The sequence below is a fragment of the Glycine soja genome, chromosome 3, assembly GCF_004193775.1.
Source record: "Glycine soja cultivar W05 chromosome 3, ASM419377v2, whole genome shotgun sequence".
NCBI lineage: Eukaryota > Viridiplantae > Streptophyta > Magnoliopsida > Fabales > Fabaceae > Glycine > Glycine soja.
This window is the reverse complement of record NC_041004.1, coordinates 27,759,885-27,779,713: the sequence shown is the minus strand read 5'-3', so window position 1 is coordinate 27,779,713 and position 19,829 is coordinate 27,759,885. Positions and strand designations below refer to the sequence as shown.

At 33.8% G+C, this 19,829-nt stretch overlaps 1 protein-coding gene, 1 long non-coding RNA gene and 1 pseudogene across 2 annotated transcripts; all 3 read right to left on the bottom strand.

The window, feature by feature from the left end:
- Positions 1 to 2,600: 2,600 nt before the first annotated feature.
- Positions 2,601 to 4,462, bottom strand: LOC114405078. Its single transcript, XM_028367757.1, has 2 exons — positions 3,681 to 4,462; positions 2,601 to 3,194 (listed from the first exon to the last, which is right to left on the bottom strand). Exons 1-2 carry the CDS (start codon positions 4,143 to 4,145, stop codon positions 2,601 to 2,603), a joined length of 1,059 nt encoding a protein of 352 aa, XP_028223558.1. The 5' UTR covers positions 4,146 to 4,462.
- A 365-nt stretch (positions 4,463 to 4,827) lies between these two features.
- Positions 4,828 to 19,690, bottom strand: LOC114405077 (annotated as a pseudogene).
- Positions 14,234 to 15,606, bottom strand: LOC114406354. The gene is made up of 2 exons (XR_003665412.1): positions 14,563 to 15,606; positions 14,234 to 14,467 (listed from the first exon to the last, which is right to left on the bottom strand). It is a non-coding gene; the product is annotated as an uncharacterized LOC114406354 (long non-coding RNA).
- Positions 19,691 to 19,829: the final 139 nt, after the last annotated feature.

Here is a 19,829-nt window from a genome sequence, read left to right as displayed (position 1 = left end):
TCCAATTGATATCTCTAAGGATCCCTACACATGTTCTCACTAATTCCCAATTGTGAATAACTTATCCCTTACCTCTAAGCGGGCTCATGTGTCTTCAGCCAGCGATAGCAGCATCTCTAGTGGTTCCCTGAGATTCCTCCAATTTTTTTCCTCTAACTGCTCTGATAGAGTTCCCAAACGTCAAAGAGACAGAGAAGGGATTGAAGCCTCTACTTGTACTGTTATCATGTGATTTATTTTTCTCCCTCCACAAATATTATCTCACAAATCCCAACGATAAAAGCGTGCTAAACTGAATTTCGAAAAACATATCCAAATTTCATGAAAATCTAACGGTTAACGAAACCGGGATCGTAGTTTTTCCGAGACAGCTACGGGTTTCTGCGGGAAAGGAAAATGATACAATGTGAGGGGTATTTGTCTTAGCTCAGACATAATATCGAAATTCCCAACGGTGAGAATGCTTGGAATTGAGTTGCGAACGTGGTGCTCAAATTTCACGACGATCAAACGGTGAATGAGTCCGAGATCGTCATTTTTCTGAGACAGGTTAGGTGGCCTATGGGAAAAAAAGAGGGTTTTGGGAGAAGAGAGAAAAAACGAAATTGTGAGGCTGAGGAGGCTGAGCAGTCAGTCTGAAACTGACCTATCATGTTGCTATTTATAGCTACGGGCATTTTCGACCTATTATTTACTCTATTTATTTATTTATTATTTATTATTTTATAAAAATAAACTTTATTTTATTCTCTATCAAACAAATAAATAAAATACCCTTTTTATTTTTTCTCAAATCATCATTTTAATTAATAATTATATCTCCTTATTTATTTATTTATAAAATATCATCATTATTTTTAAAATTCTATTTATTTATAAATAAAAATTCTTTTTAATCTAGTTTACGAAAATTGGGATGTTACATTTTGCATACCCTGTAAAGAATTTGCAATATGGATATCAATCCACCAAGTGTTAATATTAACACTAATCATATTAGATTCATAATATACTAATGAGATTGATTTACCTTTCTTCTCAAGTCATTTCTAGAATTTGGGAAAATTCTTCTTCATGTGTCCTTTCTTCTTGCAAAAGAAACATTTTGCCACCTTCCTAATATTAGCTTGAGGTAGTATTTTATTATTCCCTTTCTGATTAACTTGAGACTTAGTTGCTTTGTTCTTCCCACAAGTAGTTGTCAGCAATGCACTCTCACCCATCTCCATTACAAGCCTTTCTTCTTCTTGAACACACATGATCATTAATTGATTGATAGACAATTTGTCCTTATCTGTGTTATAGGAAATCTTAAACGGCTCATATTCCTATGGAAGAGTGTTCAAAATGAAGTGCATTAGGAAGGACTCAAACATATCAACCTCGAGTTTCTTAAATTGAGATGAAATATCTCACATTTGCATTATGTACTCACGCACACCTTTCACACTGGTGAGTCGAAGAGAGGAAAACTTCGTGATCAGGGTGCTTGCTAAAGCCTTATCTGAAGTGATGAATTGGTCATCAATGGCCTTAAGCAAGTCTTGGACTTTTTCATGTTAGTCGATAGAACCACGTATCCCAACCAAGATTTTGGTCTTAATGAACATTACGCTGAGCCAATTGGATCACTCTCACCGCTCATATAGCGCAACATCAGCTGAGCTACTTCCATAAGTGATTGCAGGCGATTGGTCTTTTCTTATAGCATAGTCTATGTCCATCCATCCCAATTGTAGAAGAATTATCTCTTTTCATATCTTATAGTTATCTCCGTTGAGTTTGGGAACATCACTTTGAATATCAGAAAAATTAATAGTTTGAGGAGCTGCAAAATCCAAAGGCTTATGTCAAAATTTGAGATATATTAATCTTAATTGTATCTTTTTCCAATGTAAACATATCAGTAAATTGAATCTTGTGACATAAAAATTGCTTGTGGGCTAAAATTTTAATTCAATAAGAAACAATTAAACCTTATGATAGAATAATCAAATTTCATATTCAAATTCATGCTTTACGGGTACAACATGAAAATAATTTAATTTTTTATTGCAAATATTTACTTTATGATAAAATTGACAAATTATACATTCCTCATGATCCGGTGTGTAAACCATCAAAAATAGTATCATTTTATTCCAATTAATTATACAAATATAATAAAAATTCTTGTGGGATAAAGTTTATTATATAAAGTACAATTAAACACAATATTATGTCTAATTTCTTATATGATCTTTGAACAATTTAATATATAATTTAAATCAAAATATAGATGTTGTGGCTCATCTATAATTAATCAAAATTATAAAGATCACTTAAATATAAAACTTAATTATATGAGAATAAATTATATTATGCATTTCATGATCAAGATATAATATAATGATGAATAAAATTCTCATATATAATTTCATAATTGAAATATAATATTACGCATTTGATTTTATATATATATATATATATATATATATATATAATAATTATTTTTTTTCAAAATATATAAATAAAATAAGGATATAATATAAAAAAACCTTCAAGAATCCAATGACTCATGTGTACTCCTGTATCCTGTTCGTCATGGGTTCGAAACCCACTTAATACGCAATATAGTGCAACCAACTCACTACTAAACCGACCAGTACTGCCACTACTATATTTCCGAACTTTTTGGCAGAAGGCTTCATTTCCCTTGGGTCAACCAGCAACCAAATCATTATTAAACCTACCAGTATTCCCGCTCCCGCTACTATTAACCACATATATCCGAACTTTTTGTTGGCAGAAGGCTTCATTTCCTTGCCAATTGATTTATCACACGCTAGATAGACAGCTGTCTTCTTGACAACTAATCCATGATCAAAAAGCACAAAAATCTTCACCTTGTCTCCAGGTCCAAAATGTGATACTATGCCCTGCCAATCTTCATAATTAAAGGAAATTACTGTGTCTCGCTTGAATATCTGGATGGTGCACTTTGTGTAATTAACCATTACGACACTAATAAGAAATTTGGTTGCCATGATTTTAGGGGTTGATGAATAACCAACACACAAAGCCATTCCCTTCAAGGGACAATCCTCAGGCACAGTAAAACACACTGAATGTCCCTCACCTGTATGGGTCAACCAATAAGGATGATTGTCACCTGGGAGCAAAACATCCCGCCAAGCCTCAATGGTTCCCATTTCCTGTAGCATGAGCGAAAAAGCTTAATCATTTATCCAATTGTGATGTATAAATGGAGTACTTCAATCATTTTTTTGTCATTTCAAATTACAAAATGGAAATTTTAAGAGAATTAAAACGTATTGAATAAATTAAAACATAGCTATATGTGTATCCATCAACAGCAGATCATCAGGATGCATTTCTGTTTACGTCATACAGATCTTTCAATTTTTTTTGATGATCAATGGGAATCTAACAAACATGAAGCAAGTGTAGCAAGAAAGAACTGGAAATCAATTTGCTAATGCTTAATATGAGAATGGCTTGTTGAATATTAAAATCTTGTTCTTTTTAATGAAGACTTGTGGTTATAGAAGGGAAAGGTGATAAAAGAAGAAGCCTATTGAAGTTTCTTTTAGATACTTCATTAGGCTTATTTCATGTTCTCTCAATTAATAGCTAATATGAATAGTGAAGGTAGATAGACAAAAGTAAAGAGAAGGAACCTCAGATATGCTATCATCGGTGAGAGTATTGAAGACTTGGTATCTTCCAATTCCAATAAAATAAGACCTGTAATTCTTTGAATTTTCTAATACTGTAAAATTAACACCATAACCGAAATTCATAATTGCATTTACTTGTTTACGTAACTGGAACTCCGTGTCACATTGCATCCAAACACTTCGAAGGTTTGAAATTCTGCTAAGCATTGGTGCTAGATCACCCAAATCATTATTCTGCAGATGCATGGAAACTAGCGATGATGAAGTACCAGAAAACGAACGAATACGAGATAGAGGATTCATTGTCGGAGACATCCAAGACAGAATGATAGAAGGAAAAACATCATGTGACAATCCTTTAAATCCACATAGGGATATATATCCAATGCTTTTTGAGCTTACTATTGAAAAGGGCACTTGTTTCACAGCAGTATTGTCGGAAATTAGAGTTGTCAAGGATTCCATCTGCACTATATCTTCTTCCAATTTGTCAATATTCAAACAACCAGATAGGATAAGAGTTTCCACAGATTTCAATTTATATATCACTCTTGGGAGATTGCTAAGGCTTTAACAGTCCTTCAAATTTATCAAAAGTAGATTGTGGAGATCTCCAATGGATTGGTGTACCTTGCGCAACCTTGGTCAATCTTTGAGAATGAGCTTTTCAAGACTTGGTAGTCCTGAAAAGTCAGGAGTTTTTGTCAAATACTTGGAATGACTAAGATTGAGGATTTTCAGCCTCTCCAAAACCTACAAGATAGTTTCTTTGTAAAAGATTAGATAACAAAATAGTGGTTTGCAACAATTACTTTTTTAATAAACCTATGAGTTTTAAAAGAAAATGACATTTAATATATACCTGGGTTTTTTTTCATAGTAGTTTAAGATTACTGTGCTTTAAATCAATAGCAATTACACCTTCCAGATAAAAGTTGTTAGGTATGTAATTTAGAGGAAATCCTTTCCAATAGATACATCTCAGTTGCTTAGAAAGATACCCATAATCTCCAGTGAGGTGTACATGATCAAGTCGCAACAGTCTCAATCTTTTCATTTCCTTAAAAGCTTCAACTTTGAAGAAATCTCCGATGGATAAATGCAATTGCAGAGCCAATCCCTCAATAGCTTTGGTCCCATGTGATAAAAAAATTTGAGAAATCTCTATTGTTAGCTCACTAGAAAGTGATACTCAAAGCCTAGCCTTACTATGCATGTATTGCACATGAAAAGGCAAGCTTTTGAACAGTAATTCCAAAACCGTATATAAAAAATGTTCTTACAGTATTCTTTATCAATGTTGAAGATATACTTTTGTAATTGCATAATATTTTATGTTTTAGTTTTTAAAATAGGATTTAGTAAATAAGTTGGTTTCCTATATTTTAGGAGTAAGTCAGTTTTAACAATAAGTGATTCCTATCTTTAAGGAGCAAGTTAGTTTTAATATTCTGTTTTGCTAATATCTTGTTATCTAATTAGTTTATCTTTTACTATTTATTGTATCGTTGCTGAGAACAATTTGAATTAGAATAGAATAGTTTTATTTCCTCCACATACGTATTGTCTCTCTTCTCTCCTCTGTTTTTTATAATTTCCTCCACAAAACCAACAATTGGTATCGAGAGCCTTATTCTTACGAGACATGTACCATGGAAGGTGAAGCAAGTTTTTCCCACATAACTCTTCCAATCTTTGATGGAGAGAATTATGATCTTTGGGAAGTGAAAATGCAATCCTACATGGAATCTTTGGATTTGTGGGATGCTGTGGAAGAGGATTATGAAATATATCCGTTGCCTGAAAATCCCACCACGGCCCAAATTAAAAATCACAAGGAAAGAAAGATGAAGAAGACAAAAGCGAGGTCATGTTTGTTCACTGGTGTTTCACAAATTATATTCATCAGAATCATGACTCTTAAATCACCCAAAGTAATTTGGGATTATCTGAAAGAGGAATACACTGGAGATGATAGAATACGAAGCATGCAAGTGCTGAATTTAAGGAGGGAATTTGAGCTTCAAATGATGGAAGAGTCAGATACAATCAAAGAATACTCAAACAAATTGTTGGGTATTGCCAACAAGATAAAGTTGTTGGGAAGTGATTTTGCTGATTCGAGAATTGTAGAGAAAATTTTGGTAACGGTGCCGAAGAGGTATGAAGCATCTATAGCTTCATTGGAGAACACAAAGGATCTGTCGAAAATCACATTGACAGAAGTGCTACATGCCCTGCAAGCTCAAGAGCAGCGAAGGTTGATGAAGCAAGATCGTGTTGTCGAAGGTGCTTTGCCTGCCAAACATCATGAAGTTGATGAAAGCAAAAAGGATTTTTTCAAGAAGAATCAACCAGCAAGCAACGAAAATAATGCAAACAACCAAAACAAAGGTAAGGATAAAAAGAAAAATTATCCACCTTGTCATCATTGTGGCAAAAAAGGTCATGCACCTTTCAGATGTTGGAGGAGACCAGATGCAAAATGTAACAAGTGCAACCAGATAGGGCATGAAGCAGTGATCTGCCCCAACAAAAATCACCATGATGAGGGAGCTCAGATTGCTAATCAAGAAGAGGAGGACCAACTGTTTGTGGCCACATGCTTCTTGAGTAGTGAATCAAGTGAAAGTTGGTTGATTGATAGTGGTTGTACGAATCTCATGACATATGATAAGACTCTATTCAAGGATTTGAAGCCAACTAATGTCTCAAAGGTCAGAATTGGGAATGGTGGCTATATTGCAGTAAAAGGAAAAGGAACTGTTGCAATTTCAACGTGTTCAGGTATCAAATTAATATCAGATGTTCTTTATGTACCTAATATTGACCAAAACTTGCTAAGTGTAGGTCAGTTAATTAAAAAGGGATTTAAAGTGTCCTTTGAACATCAACATTGCTTTATCTATGACATTGCTGGCCGGGAAGTTCTAAGGGTTAAAATGAAAGGTAAAAGATTTTCATTTGATCCAGCAGAGGAGGAGCATACAACCTATTTCACTCAAGTCACACTCACAGAATTCAAGCACAAGACACTTGATCATTGCCATCTTGAAAGAATGCTAAACATGAAAAAAAGGAAATATGCAAAAGAAAATTTGAAGAAGTTTCAAATGGAGGAATGCAAATCTGTTAGCACACTAATGAATCAAAAGGAGAAGTTCAGAAAAGAAGAAAGTGTTGATAACATTGATGAAGGATATTATGAGAGCTTGATTGGATGTCTAATGTATCTCACTACAACAAGACCAAACATTCTATTTTCTCAAAAGAACAAAACTGGAATTTTTGTTGACAATCAAGTAGCTATTGCTATTGCAAACAATCCCGTGTGTCATGGGAAGACTAAACATTTCAATATCAAGGTCTATTATTTGATAAAGATGCAACAAAGTGGAGAAGTGAACTTAATTTACTGCAAGTCTAAAGATGAACTGGCTAACATGTTTACAAAGCTACTACCTATCAAAAAACATGAACTCTTAAGGCAAAGAATTGGAGTTTGCAGTTCCAAAAGCAAGGAGGAGTGTTGAAGACATACTTTTGTAACTGCATAATATTTTATTTTTTAGTTTTTAAAATAGGATTTAGTAAATAAGTTGGTTTCCTATATTTTAGGAGTAAGTCAGTTTTAATGGATTAACCTAGTCAATAAGTGATTCCTATCTTTAAGGAGCAAGTTAGTTTTAATATTCTGTTTTGCTAATATCTTGTTATCTAATTAGTATATCTTTTGCTATTTATTGTATCGCTACTGAGAACAATTTGAATTAGAATAGAATAATTCTATTTCCTCCACATATATATTGTCTCTCTTCTCTCCTCTGTTTTTTATAATTTCCTCTACAAAACCAACAATCAATACATCAAGTACATCCTCATGAAACCACAATCGACTTCGCTTCCCAGGTTCCTTTATTGAACTTCCACGAATTATCTCTCTTCCCATTTGTTGAAGTAAAGGATGCATTCCAAGTTTGTTGTTCTTTTCAATTTTTATGAGGCTACGCTCTATAAGAACAGGTATCCCAATATCAGCATGTAGTCCACAGCCGTTTAGTATCTCTGTAACATAGGCTTTGTCTTTAGCAATAAAGAAACAACATACATAAAGAAATATATCCTTTTCCATGGGATCACGTAAACCATCAAAGCTTATTCTTAATTTTTCTTGAACTTGATAATTGGGAATTTGCTTTAGTTTTGACAATACACTTTCCCATTCGTCAATCCTCCTACCACGTAAGTAAGATCCAAGAACTTCAAGAGCTAGTAGTAGTCCTCCACAATAAGCAACTACATTTCTTGCAAGTTCATTGAAGTCTTCTTTTGGATTTGGTTCTCCAAAAGCGTGCAAACAAAAAAGCTCAAGAGACTCATTTTCGTCCATTTCCTCCATTTCATAAACATAATCAACTTTAAATAGGTTCAGTACACCTGCATCTCTTGTTGTAATGATTATTACAGATCCTTGACCGAACCATTCACAATTTCCACATAAATCTTCTAATTGGCGAATCTCATTCACATCATCAAGTACAATGAGCACCCTTTTTCCTGAAAGTCTATTCTCTATCATAGTTGTTCCCATCCCAATGCTATGTATCTTGACCTTTGTGTTTAGGACATCGGAAAGCAATTGTTCTTGTAAATGAACATGTCCTTTACTATTGGGTCCATGGGCTAAGTATGAGTCCACTTATCTTTGTACATATTAGATTAGGATTTCATTATTTTTGGATCTTGTATTTAGGGCTACATAATGTAAGTAGGGTACCCTAGAAATATAGGATTTTTCAGCCCTTGTTGTAACATCCCATTTTTTTCATAAATAAAAAGTTTTTTAGTAAAAATAATAAAAATAAATAAATAGAGTAAATAATAGGTCGTAAATGCCCCTAGCTATAAATAACAACATGCTAGGTTTTTCAGACTGACTTCTCAGCCTCCTCTGCCTCTCATTTTCGTTTTTCCCCTTCTCTCAAAATCCTTTCTTTTTCCCACAGCTCACTAAACCTGTCTCAGAAAAACAACGATCTCGGACTCATTCACCGTTGGATCGTCGTGAAATTTAAACACCAGGTTCACAACCCAACTCCGAGCATTCTAACCGTTGGGAATTTCAAAATCATGTCTGAGCTTATAGGAAAACCCTTCGCATTGTAGCCTTTTAATTTCCCGTAGAAACCCAAAACTGTCTCAGTAAAACTATGATCCCGGTTTCGTTAACCGTTGGATTTTCATGAAATTTGGATATGTTGTTCGAAATTCAATTTCGCACACTTCCACCGTTTGGATTTGCTAGATAATATTCGTGGAGAGAAAAAAAGAATCGCATGAAGACAGTACAAGTGGAAGTTTCAATCCCTTTTCCGTCTCTCTGACATTTGGGAATTCTATCGGAGCAGTCGGAGGAATAACTAAAGGAATCTCAGGGAACCGCTAGAGATGCTGCTATCGCTGGCTGAAGACACGTGAGTTCGCTCAGAGGTAAGGGATGAGTTATTCACAATTGGGGATTAGTGAGAACATATGTAAAGATCCTTAGAGATATCAATTGGAATGAGTTTTGGGATGTTTTTGCAATTTTCATTTTATCCTTATAATTATTACAATGAGTTATATATGTTTGACAGACCAATTGTTGTGAAATTAATATGCTATTGTGTTGAGCGTGAACCCTATAAATCGAATATTTTTCTAATTAATATGAATTGATGAAATAAAGTAAGGTAAAATTTAGAGAGAGATATTGATTTTGTATTTTCTCTTTTTCTTGCTTTTTTTAGGTTTTTATATATAATTTAAAAAATTAATGTCATAATTGAAATTGACCAAAGTGTTCATATAATTATTTAGAATTTGTGCATTGAAAGCTTACTTTGATATTTGTGATTCAATATGATGTATGCTAGCTTATATATAGAGAGGTAGTTATTTATATTAATAATTTATGTAAATAATATTGTAGAGTATTATAGTATGATTCCAAAAATTATTAAGTGTTGGAGTTTGAGAATATTATGGTTAAATTTGATGAACATGTGTGTGTTGTACCTTATGAATATCATTAGGAATGTTATGAGATGGTTGATGTGATGTTATGAGATGTTAAAGTGTGGACATTATATTCGATTGTGAATAAGTGGATGTGTTTAACACTTAATGTTACATTAATTATATTGTGAGCTATGAATTATACAATAATCCGGCCAGTGTTTATGCGCAGTGTTAAAGAGAAAGTGTAGGTTCCTAGTTAGGAACCAGTGTTAAATTGTAGCGTAATTGTGTTAAACATGTTTGAAACATGAGTGTGAGGTCGTGATATTGTATAATTCATGAGCAATGTTTATAAATGAAATATGTGATGAATTATGGAATAATATGTTGCCTTGAGATTATAATATTGTTATTGAGATTGAGTAAAAGTGTAAAGTAGAACATGTGTTGAATTGTGAGATACATGAAAATATGTGATGGTGGATTGTGACATTATGAGATGTGAAATTGTGAATGAGTTTTGGTTGTGAATAAGTGTGTGATTAACTCTTGATGTGACATTATTTGTGCTGTAAGCTGTGAATTGTACAATAACCCAACCAATGTTATCTTGAGAAAAGTGTAAATGCGCAGTGTTAAAGAGAAAGTGCAGGTTTCCTATTTAGGAACCAATGTTAAATTGTAGTGCAATATGTTGTACGTGTTTAACACACGAGTGTGAGGTCATGGGTATTGTATAATTCACGAGCAGTGTCTGTGTGCTAAAATAATTTTAGGGGTTGGACTTGAATCAGGAGGGAGAGGCCCTGACGGACTCTTCAGAGTGTAGGCCTTGGGGGTCACCGGATTTGAGTGCTCCTTTAAGCCTATTCTGATCCCATATGGTTAGAGCATTCTCGCAAAACATTGTGACCCTGACTGATCTCCCTATGATCTTACTTAGTGAGATTGACCTGACAAACCCATTGTTTGGTGTGTCTTATTATGTACTCCTAAGCGCCCCAGAGTGGTTTTTCACTGATATGGTACCACATTGCATATAGGCTTGAGTCTTAGCATAACTGTCTCATGCGCTTGTTAATTGTTTATTATGAAATTGATGTGTTATTATGTCTTGATAAGAGCGTGTGATTCTTGTGTAATGTGATTGATGATTGAGAAGTGATTGATGATTCGTGTGATTCTTGTGTAATGTGATTGATGATTGAAACGTGAACTTGGAATGACAGTGGTGAAATTACGTGAATTACGTGTAACTAAGTTTTATTTGGTTTATATGATATGTATATCTAGTTGCCTTGTTTCTCTATTAGTTAGAAATGTGATAACTCACTCCCCGTGTATTGTTTGTGTTTGGATCCTGTGATGATCTTGAACTTTGTGTTCGGGGGAGCAGATGACTAGGTGAATTGCTTTAAAGAACCATGTGCTGAAGGACGTCGGGACACAACGCTCTGATAGGATGTGGCATTGGGGTATAGGGTTTTATAGACGACCTTGTTTGAGCCGAAGTGAATTTATTATTTATTTAGAAAAGTTTTATGATGATGTTAGAAAGGTGAATGTGAGCCTGCTACCCTCTTGAAAGGCTTGTATTTAAATATGTTTTAAAAACTCGAATTAAGTTTAATTTTTTTAATTATTTCTTTTATTATTAGTACATATATGTGTGAGGTAGAGGGTGTCACACTTGTATTTTAGGGCACATAGACTAGTTTTTATATTAGGGGTAGTTTTGTAATTTCACATGCATTAAGTGAATATTTGATGTGTGTTAAGAAATAAATTTAATTGAATTGGGAGAAGCCCAATCCAATTAAATTTTAGAGGGAGATGTGAGTATTTGCTTGCTACACCCCATTGTCACATCATATAATCACACTTTGTGCATGTCCTCCATGCTTTACATGCCTCATGATACCTAAGCACACTTAGTGGAGAATCTTGGACTTGATCTTGGATTAGTGGGCTAAACCATAGCTAGAATTCACTAATCATAATTAGTGAAATTTTGGCTCCAAAATTTGGCTCCACAAATTCAATTTCAAATTCAAGTGAAATTAGAATAGAAATTCAAATTTTGCTCCAATTTTGTGTGACACTTAGGCTATAAATAGAGGTCATGTGTGTGTATTTTTTCAACTTTGATTATTTGAAAATTAAACTTCAGATTTCAGAACTCTCTTAGAGCACAAAATTCCGTGCTCTTCTCTCCCTCTCCCCTCATTCATCTCCTTCTTCCTCCAAGCTCTTATCCATGGCCTCCTATGGTGGTGAGCTTCTTCTAGACTCATCTTCTCCTTGAAGTGGCGTCTCCTCTCTCTCTTCCTTCTCCATTCCGCTATCATTCATCTTCCAAGAAGCAAAGGAATCCATTGATGAAGAAGATCCAAGGCCTACAAGCTCCAATGGAGCTTACATCATATGATATGGGCAATAAAACCTATAACCTTTAGACCTTTCGACATATCCAATGAAACACCCGCTAATAGTCCTCAGGTCAAGTTTCTTCTCTCGTGGGTTATATATTCTCACCTTAGACGAACAACCCCAAACGCGCATATGTTTCAAACTCGATTTCCATCCTTTAAACAACCCAAAAGGTGTCTTTGGGACAACCTTGGTTGGAACACGATTTAATATATACACTGTCATCTTTAGTGCTTCAGCCCACGATGATTTAGGAAGATTGGAGTTGCTAAGCATACTCTGTACCATGTCCAATAATGTTCGGTTCCTTTTTTCTGCCACACCATTCTGATTTGGAGAACTAGGCATATTATACTGGGCAACAATCCCATGTTCTTAAAGAAACTTTGCAAAAAGACCAGGTGTTTGCCCATTCTTAGTATATCTATCATAGTATTCTCCACCTCTATTTGATCTCACTATTTTTATTTACTTACCACATTGATTCTCAACTTCAGCCTTAAAGACTTTGAAGACATCCAATGCTTCATTTTTGTTATGAAGCAAATAAACATTCATATATCGTGAATAATAATCTATAAAGGTCATAAAGTATTGTTGACCACATGTATCCATATCTGGACAATAAATATTAGTATGAATTATTTCTAATATGCTTGAACTCCTGTTAGCACCTTTCTTAGACATGTTGGTCTGCTTACCCTTAATGCAGTCCACACAAGTCTTAAAGTCAGCAAAATCTAGAGTATTGAGTACCCCATCTTTCACTAACCTTTTAATCCTCTCAATGGATATATGTCCTAATCTCCGGTGTCAGGAATTCTCATTAATATTATACCTTTTAATACCATTTTGTGTAGATGCATATGTTGTATGAAGCTTTTGATGATGCCAAATAGATGAAATCTATTCAACGTTGATCCAAGTCAAGATCAACAAATCAAGAGAAACGATTAACAATTAGTCCTTTATATGTTAAAAGAATCTCTTAAAGAGATTGCAAAGGTTTGGCCTTAAAAGTTAACCTTTCAAACACCTTACAAAGTTTTTAAGTAAATTTCAGTTTTGAAAAAATATGCTTCTCTTTGGTAATCAATTACTAGAGACTGTAATCGATTACTAAAAGCAAGAATAGTTTTTAACAGTTTTCAGAAAACATTTGAATTTGAATTTTAAATGTGTAATCAATTACCGTGAGACTGTAATCGATTACAAGAGGCAAAACTATTTTATAACAACTTTCAGAAAGTTTTGAATTTGAATTATAAATATGTAATCGATTACCAGTCATAGAAATTTTGAAATTCAAAACTGAAGAGTTGTAACTCCTCAAAATTAAATGTGTAATCGATTACCATACATCTATAATCGATTACTAGTGAGGAAATTTTTGAAAATAACTCTAAAAAGTCACAACTCTTCACAAGTTTTTGAAAGGTCACCAAAGGCATATAAATATGTGACTAGTACTCAAAATTCTTTAGAGTTTTTCAGAACATTGATTGTCTTATCCTCTCACAAGAAAACCTTTAGCCAAACACTTGCAAAATCATTAAGGATTCTTATAAGTTCTTCAACTTGTATTATTCTTCTCTAAAAGAGAAAAACATTTTTCTGTACTTCAAAGCAATCAATTGTTAATAAAGAGACAGTGAGTCTTTTGATCTGTAAAGTTTTCTGAACACAAGGGAAGGATATCCCTGAGCGGTTCAGAATTTGTAAAAGGATTTACAAGTTAGTGGAAATCTCAAGTAGGTTACTTAAGGGTTGAACGTAGGCACAGGGCGTGGCCAAACCAGTATAAAACTGAGTTTGCAATTCTCTTTTCCCTAAACTCCTTTAATTTATTGCATTTTAATTTTAATTTGCATATTTTAAAGAAGTATCAATTAAATTGTTATTTACTTCTTTTCTATTAAGTCTACATATTTCATTTAAAAAGAGAATTAAAATTTATTTGGGGAAATTTTTTTAACTTAATTCACCCCCTCCTCTTAAGTTATTGAGGTCACTTGTCTAACTGTTTGAATATGAATTGAACTATAAGTGACATAATTTGGTAAACCAAGAAGATAAAGACCATCACACAAGATACCATTCCCAACACATTTAGAATTATAAAATAACTCAAATGATGTGTCTTTAAAATTAAAGGAATATCCAAAAGGTATGAGTCTAGAAACAAAAATCAAGTTTCGAGAAAAGCTTGGTACATAAAAGGTCTTTTCTAATTTCAAAATAAAGCCACTACTTAAAGTTAAAATGCAAGTTTCAATAGCCTCCATAGGTGAGCCTAGCTTATTGCTTGATAAAATGTTTTGCTCACTTCCCACTAGTTTCCTTAGGTTTTGCATACCCTGTAAAGAATTTGCAATATGGATATCAATCCACCAGGTGTTAATATTAACACTAATCATATTAGATTCATAACATACTAATGAGATTGATTTACCTTTCTTCTCAATCCATTTCTGGAATCCGGGACAATTCTTTTTCATGTGTCCCTTCTTCATGCAAAAGAAACACTTTGCCACCATCTTAATATCATCTTGAGGTGGTATTTTACCATTCCCCTTCTGATTAGCTTGAGACTTAGTTGCTTTTTTCTTCCCACAAGCAGTTGTTAGCAATGAACTCTCACCTATCTCCATTACAAGCCTTTCTTCTTCCTAAACACACATAGTCATTAATTCATTGATAGACCATTTGTCCTTATGTGTGTTGTAGGAAATCTTACACGGCCCATATTCTTGCGAAAGGGTGTTTAAAATGAAGTGCATCAAGAAGAACTCAGACATATCAACCTCGAGTTTCTTAAGTTGAGATGAAATATCTCACATATGTATTATGTACTCACGCACACCTTTCACACTAGTGAGCATAAGAGATGAGAACTTCATGATCAGGGTGTTTGCTAAAGCCTTATCTGAAGTGATGAACTGGTCCTCAATGACCTTAAGCAAGTCTCGGACCTTTTCATGTTGGTCGATAGAATCACGTATCCCAGCCGATTGGATCGCTCCCATCGCTCATATAGCGCAACATCAGCTGAGCTACTTTCATCAGTGATTGCAAGCGATTTGTTTTTCCTTATAGCATAGTCTATGTTCATTCACCCCAATGATAGAAGAATTCTCTCCTTCCAAATCTTATAGTTATCTCCTTTGAGTTTAGGAACATCACATTGAATACCAGAAAAACTAACAGTTTGAGAAGCTACCAAATCCAAAGCCTTATGTCAAAATTTGAGTCATATTAATCTTAATTATATCTTTTTCCAATGTAAACATACCAGAAAATTAAATTTTATGACATAAAAATTACATGTGGACTAAAATTTTAATTCAATAAAAAAATTAAACCTTATGATAAAATAACCAAATTACATACTTAAATTCATGCTTTACGGGTACAATATGAAAATAATTTAATTTTCTATCGTAAATTTTTACTTTATGATAAAATTGACAAATTATACATACCTCATGATCCCGTGGATAAACCATGAAAAATAATGTCATTTTATCCCAATTAATTGTACAAATATAATAAAAATTCATATGGGATAAAATTCATTATATAAAGTACAATTAATCATAATATTATGTCTAATTCCTTATATGATCTTTAAACAATTTAATATATAATTTTAATCAAAATATAGATGTTGTGGCTAATCTATAATTAATCAAAATTATAAAGATCACTTAGATATAAAACTTAATTATATGAGAATAAATCATATTATACATTTCAAGATCAATATATAATATAATGATAAATAAAATTCTCATATATAATCTCATAATTGAAATATGATATTATGCATTTGATTTCATATATATATATATATATATATATATGCATAAAATAAAAATTTTCCAGAATATATTCATACATAAAATAAATCAAAATTCTATAAATCGTAAAGATAAATAAAATAAAGATATAAGATATGAAAAACAAATACATGAAAAAAAAACCTTTAACGATTTAGTGGCTCATGTGCATTGGTGTATCCTGTTCGTCATGGCTTCGAAACCCAGTAAATGCAAAAATGGAGCATCCAAGTTGTTACTACCAGTACTGCCACTACTGCCACTACTTTAAGCTTGTCGGCAATTACCGTGCCAAATGGTACTAATCCAGTTACCAGTTCTTTTGCCACTAACATATTTCTGAACTTTTTTGCCACTAACATATTTCTGAACTTTTCGGCAGAAGGCGGAGGCTCCATTTCCTTGCCAATTGATTTATCACACGCTAGATAGACAGCTGTCTTCTTGACAACTAATTCCTGATGAAAAAGCACAAAAATCTTCACCTTGTCTCCAGGACCCAAATGTGATACTATGCCCTGCCAATCTTCATAATTAAAGGAAATTACTGTGTCTCGTTTGAATATCTGGATGGTGCACTTTGTGTAATTAACCATTACGACACTAATAAGACATTTGGTTGCCATGATTTTAGGGGTTGATGAATAACCAACACACAAAGCCATTCCCTTCAAGGGACAATCCTCAGGCACAGTAAAGCACACTGAATGTCCCTCACCTGTATGGGTCAACCAGTAAGGATGATAGTCACCTGGGAGCAAAACATCCCGCCAAGCCTCAATGGTTCCCATTTCCTGTAGCATGAGCGAAAAAGCTTAATCATTTATCCAATTGTGATGTATAAATGGAGTTCTTCAATCATTTTTTTGTCATTTCAAATTACAAAATGGAAATTTTAAGAGAATTAAACGTATTGAATAAATTAAAACATAGCTATATGTGTATCCATCAACAGCAGATCATCAGGATGCATTTCTGTTTACGTCATACAGATCTTTCAATTATTTTTTGATGATCAATGGGAATCTAACAAACATGAAGCAAGTGTAGCAAGAAAGAACTGGAAATCAATTTGCTAATGCTTAATATGAGAATGGCTTGTTGAATATTAAAATCTTGTTCTTTTTAATGAAGACTTGTGGTTATAGAAGGGAAAGGTGCTAAAAGAAGAAGCGTATTGAAGTTTCTTTTAGATACTTCATTAGGCTTATTTCATGTTCTCTTAATTAATAGCTAATATGAATAGTGAAGGTAGATAGACAAAAGTAAAGAGAAGGAACCTCAGATATGCTATCATCAGTGAGAGTATTGAAGACTTGGTATCTGTCAATTCCAATAAAATCAGACCTCAAGTAATTCTTTGAATTTTCTAATTCTGTATAATTAACACCATAAACGATATGCATTGCCTTTACTTGTTTATGTAACTGGAACTCTGTGTCACATTGCACCAAAAAGCTTCGAAGGTTTGAAATGCTGCTAAGCATTGGTGGTAGATCACCCAAATCATTATGCAGCAGATGCTTGGAAACTGATGAAGTACCAGAAAACAAACGAATATGAGATAGAGGATTCATTGTCGTAGGCATCCAAGACAGAATGATAGAATGCAAAACATCATGTGACAATCCTTTAAATCCACATATGGATATATATCCAATGCTTTTTGAGTTTACTATTGAAAAGGGCACTTGTTTCACAGCAGTATTGTCGGAAATTAGAGTTGTTAAGGATTCCATCTGCACTATATCTTCTTCCAATATGTCAATATTCAAACAACCAGATAGGATAAGAGTTTCCACAGATTTCAATTTATATATCTCTCTTGGGAGATTGCTAAGGCTTGTACAGTCCTTCAAATTTATCAAAAGTAGATTGTGGAGATCTCCAATGGATTGGTGTACCTTGCGCAACCTTGGACAATCTTTGAGAATGAGTTTTTCAAGACTCGGTAGTCCTGAAAAGTCTCTGTCAAATACTTGGAATGACTAAGATTGAGGATTTTTAGCCACTGCAAAACCTACAAGATAGTTTCTTTGTAAAAGATTAGATAACAAAATGAAAAACAAAATACTGGTTTGCAACAGTTACTTTTTTAATTAACCTATGAGTTTTAAAAGAAAATGGCATGTAATATATACCTGGGTTTTTTTCCATAGTAGTTTAAGATTACTGTGCTTTAAATCAATAGCAATTACACCTTCCAGATAAAAGTTGTTAGGTATGTAATTTAGAGGAAATCCTTTCCAATAGATCCATCTCAGTTGCTTAGAAAGATACCCATAATCTCCGGTGAGTTGTACATGATCAAGTCGCAACAGTCTCAATCTTTTCATTTCCTGAAAAGCTTCAGCTTTGAAGCAATCTCTGATGGATAAATGCAATTGCAGAGCCAATCCCTCAATAGCTATGGTCCCCTGTGATAAAAAAATTGAGAAATCTCTATTGTTAGCTCACAGTTCCCGGACCGAACCATTCACAATTTTCACATAGGTCTTCTACTTGGCCAATTTCATTGACATCATCAAGTACAATGAGCACCCTTTTTCCAGAAAGTCTTTTCTCGATCATAATTGTTCCCATCCCAACATTTTGTATCTGATGATTTGTTTTTAAGATTTCTGAAAGAAGTTTTTCTTGTAAACTAACAAGCCCTTTGCTTTCCGTTTGACTATAAACTTCTCTGATGTCTTCAATGAAACTTTTATGCCCGAATCTACAATTAATTTCATTGTAGATGGCTTTTGCTGCGGTAGTTTTACCCGATCCTCCCATTCCCCATATCACTATGATACATGCTCGGGTGGATTGGTTTTCTATAAATCCAATCACTTTTTGCACACGGGATTTTAGTCCAACAGGAAATTTAGTAATAGGCAAGACATCATACTCTATTTTAGTAAGAACGTCTTCCACAATTTTCTCCACTAGTTCAGCATCATTCCTTCAAGTTCAACAATAATTACAAAACAATTGATCAAAAAAATAATAATTATAAAACAGACATAATGGTCATCAGTTAAAAAAAAACATAAGCTTAAATATGTTTCATTCAGACTGAATTTTAAAATAAATTCAGGGATTAAAAACTTAATTAAGCCATATAAAAGAAACGAGAAAATATTGATTGATTTTACCTGAACTTGCTCGCATCCCAACCAGAGAATTTTGAAGCTTCGCTGAGTGCGCGGCTCCACCTGGACAAACGCATTTTCCAGATGTTCTCCTGAATAATTTTTTTCCGCAGTTGATTTCAAAACTTTGCCAAAATCATGTTTCTCATCACGATGACGCACAACAGATGGGTCAATGTTGTAAAACACGGGCAGAACACTTTGGCCGTAAGTTTCGTTGCATTCGATGACTTTTTCAAGCTCACGAAGACACCAAGTAGATTCAGTATAGCTTTTGGAGAAAACAACTATTGCTATCTGAGACCCTTCTATTGCGGTCATTAGTTCATCCAGCTTCATTCCCTTGTGTAGATTCTCCTCATCAAGGAAAGTCTTGACTCCAGCTTTTGAGAGGGCACAATTGAGATGACAAACGAAACTCCTACGTGTGTCTTCTCCCCTAAAATTTATGAACACATCGTATGTCCATTGGGATTTCGGTTTTGAGAAGGATGATGAAGAAGACTCTAATTCCATCGAAGAAGTTGAGGTCAACTGTTAAAGAGAAAGCTATAGTACAAAATACAGAGAGATGATATTCAATGCTACGGCTTCTGTAATACAACTTATTATATAAAACTTAACTCGATGTTGGAAAGAGATATTTTTTTTATAGTCGTCCAAACGCGTCCGTGTAGACCGGCCCAGAAGCGCAGAAGTACTTTTAACATTAACCATACAATTTTAGTAGGCGTTTGGTTTTCAGG